The 2,819-nt window shown below is 39.4% G+C and overlaps 1 protein-coding gene across 2 annotated transcripts in view; it reads right to left on the bottom strand.

Moving 5' to 3' along the window:
- Positions 1–610: 610 nt before the first annotated feature.
- The window catches only part of LOC108972899 (putative DNA helicase Ino80), an 80,607-nt gene continuing 78,398 nt past the window's right edge, over positions 611–2,819 (bottom strand). For both annotated transcript variants that reach the window (XM_018939790.1, XM_018939789.1), the window contains one exon: positions 611–1,239. In XM_018939790.1, coding sequence (XP_018795335.1) covers positions 887–1,239 — 353 coding nt within the window. In that variant the 3' untranslated portion in view covers positions 611–886. The remainder of the gene's footprint in view (positions 1,240–2,819) is intronic.

Below are 2,819 nucleotides of genomic sequence, written 5' to 3' on the forward strand. Positions count from 1 at the left end.
AAGCCATTTATTTACATAATATTTTAATAAAGGGTAAATAAATATTTCTTCATTKGCTATGTGTGGGTGTGTGTGTTTAGATTTTGTTTTTATAACGATTCCTTCTATCGATAGCATTTCGCAAATGCAATTTTAATGAACTAAATGAGGAAAATGTTGCACGTCTTTAGTTGATTTATGACTGAGTACATTATTTCTTTTTCTTCTTATCAACTATTGCTGATTGATTGCATTTTTAAAACAAATTTTAAAATTAAATATAACATAACCTAAAAACTAAGCAATAGTTAGTATATGTAAAGAAAAAATGCCAAAAAGTATGAAAAGAGCTCGTGCAGCGTGAAAATGTTATGTGTAGAGTGTATATAGTTTTAGTACTTTTTATTTAATTAAAGTTTTTATTTATTTATTTAATTTTTTTTTTTAGTTTTTACATTCAGCAATAATATTGAATACGCATTTGAAAACAAATTTCAATACAGTAATGAGAAAATGCGCTGCTGTAGACAGCTTAAAAAGCCTAAAAGCAAATACACTGTTTAACAAAATAAAAGTATTTTTTAGATAAAAGAAAAATTTTGCGGAAAATAAGTTTTTTTAAATTTGTTTGACTTTATGCAATTATTTTCAATAATGCAGCTTAAAATACTATTAATACATTATTATAAATATTTTTGAAATTTTTTCTTAATTAGTGAATAATGCGTAATGAACACTGTTGGACTTAAAATAATAAAAGCACAATCCAAGTATCAGCAAAAAGGATATAAAATATAAAAATGAAAAATTGTTTATGTATGTGGTTGTGTTTGTGTGTGTAATAAATTAATTAGTGGTTTGTTAAATAAACTTCTTAATATAAATGAAACTAGTTGAGAGCCGGCGCTCAGCTGCTGCCCACATCCCTGTTAGTTGCGCCACTGCTGCCACTAGTTTGTGACGTGCTAATGCCAGCACCCGTGGTGCTGTAGCTGCTGCGTTCCGAAAAGCTGGGACTTGGTGCGCGGCTAACAGCTGGGCTGCGTGTCATTGGTGTGGCGCCGGGACTGTGGCCGAGTGGCACGACCAACGGACCGATGGGCTTGCGTGTGCGTGGGGCGCCGCGTGTACCCACATATGTCGGGCCGGCTGTCTTGAGCCGTGGACGTCCAGGACCGCGTTTCACCGGTGTTGGCACGGTGGAGGTGAAGCTGGTTTCGGCAGCGCCTAAATTCGTGAGTAACGGTGCGTGCGCGCCATCTATTCGGAAGAGAGGAGAGAAAGTATTGTATTAGACACAAATTATTTTTTAGAAGAAAATGAAGAATTATGATTTTTTGTAATGAATTTATTTATTATTCATATTTGCTGTAAACTGCGCATTTGCACAAATTCGAAGTCCCATTATGGCTCTTACACAACGAAGGAGATTAGCTATGCTGCGYTCCGGCAAGCGCGCCTGCATCGATATCCCATTCGCAAATACTGAATATTTCACATTAATATCCGCTGCTATTGGCCCAGTGGCACGTACCACAATGCAACAAGCCGACAATGCGCTTACAACAATGCTAATTGCGCTAAGCGGCTTATGCGTTAAACGGCGTAGGCAGCGCTTCCCCCTACGCGTTACGTGCAGGACTGCAATTACAACCGAGTTTGTATGTATTTACAYATRTACATGTGCRTAACTCTGCTGCTTGGCGGACGGGAGCTGGCATCACCGCGGCATTGATTTCAAGGTTTTTCCACCGAAAATTACGTAAAATCATCGATAGGCATGTTGTTGCTGGTTAATCCAGGTTGCGCCACGGCATAATTTGAACAGGAGTTGGGCAAATGGTTCGCTTTTGCGGACGGACATGCGATATGTAAATAGGGGACCACGTCTGGACGCCGACGGGTGTTTGACAAAAGCGCCGCTAATGATGATGCCGCCGCCGGYGACTGGCGTTGTTGWCAAATCACGTGTGGAAGAAAGCGGAAGTGCGCCAACGAGTGCGCCTGCATACGAAATTAGCTACTACGTAGMAATCCCAACGGCAAGGAGTGGCATGTGCCACATGTCAAGCGTTGAACGCTGGCGAAATCGRTGCTKCTACGTAGTGACGTGTAAATGGCTGAGTGCCGCGTTGCTCGAGCGCTTAACATGTCGCATTGCTTAATAGATTTTACTGGACGTGATTCGAAGCGTGTGTTGAGCATAAAGGCTAGCGATTTTTCTATTTCTAAATTATGAAATAGTTTAAATTCGTGATTTGAAATAATATAGAATAAAATACAATGTACATTGGTGCAAAAAAGCGCACGGAAATTATAATTAATTACGGTGATTCAGTTTTATCAAAATCACAAACCTACGATTGGCACAACGCCTTCAAAGAGAGTCGAGATTTCGTTGTGGACATGCTACGTTCTGGACGACCTTCGACATTAGAGTGTAAGAGAGCTCGACATCTTTCGCGAGTGCGTTCGAATGATTTTGGTTAATATTTTGGRTGTGAAACRCGTTCTTGCTCGGCCCTTCTCGATAAAGGTGAGTTTTTTGCYTGAATTTAAAGCCAAAAACGCAATYAACACCATTGATCAACCATTGTATTCACCAGATTTAACTCTGTGTGATTTTTCCTTGTTACACAAACTGAAATTGCTGCTGCGTGAAACCCGTTTTCAATCGATCGAAGAGATAAAACCAAATATGCTGAAGGAGCGGAAAGCCCTCCCAAAAAGTACCTACGGAAAGTGTTTCGAGGACTGTATYTGGTGAGGATTATTGTGAAGGCGACAAAATAAATATTGATCATTATCCTGTGTACTTTTTTGTTACATATATATTTCCG

This window comes from Bactrocera latifrons, unplaced genomic scaffold (genome assembly GCF_001853355.1).
Source record: "Bactrocera latifrons isolate USDA-ARS-PBARC rearing strain unplaced genomic scaffold, ASM185335v1 scaffold_438, whole genome shotgun sequence".
Taxonomy (NCBI): domain Eukaryota; kingdom Metazoa; phylum Arthropoda; class Insecta; order Diptera; family Tephritidae; genus Bactrocera; species Bactrocera latifrons.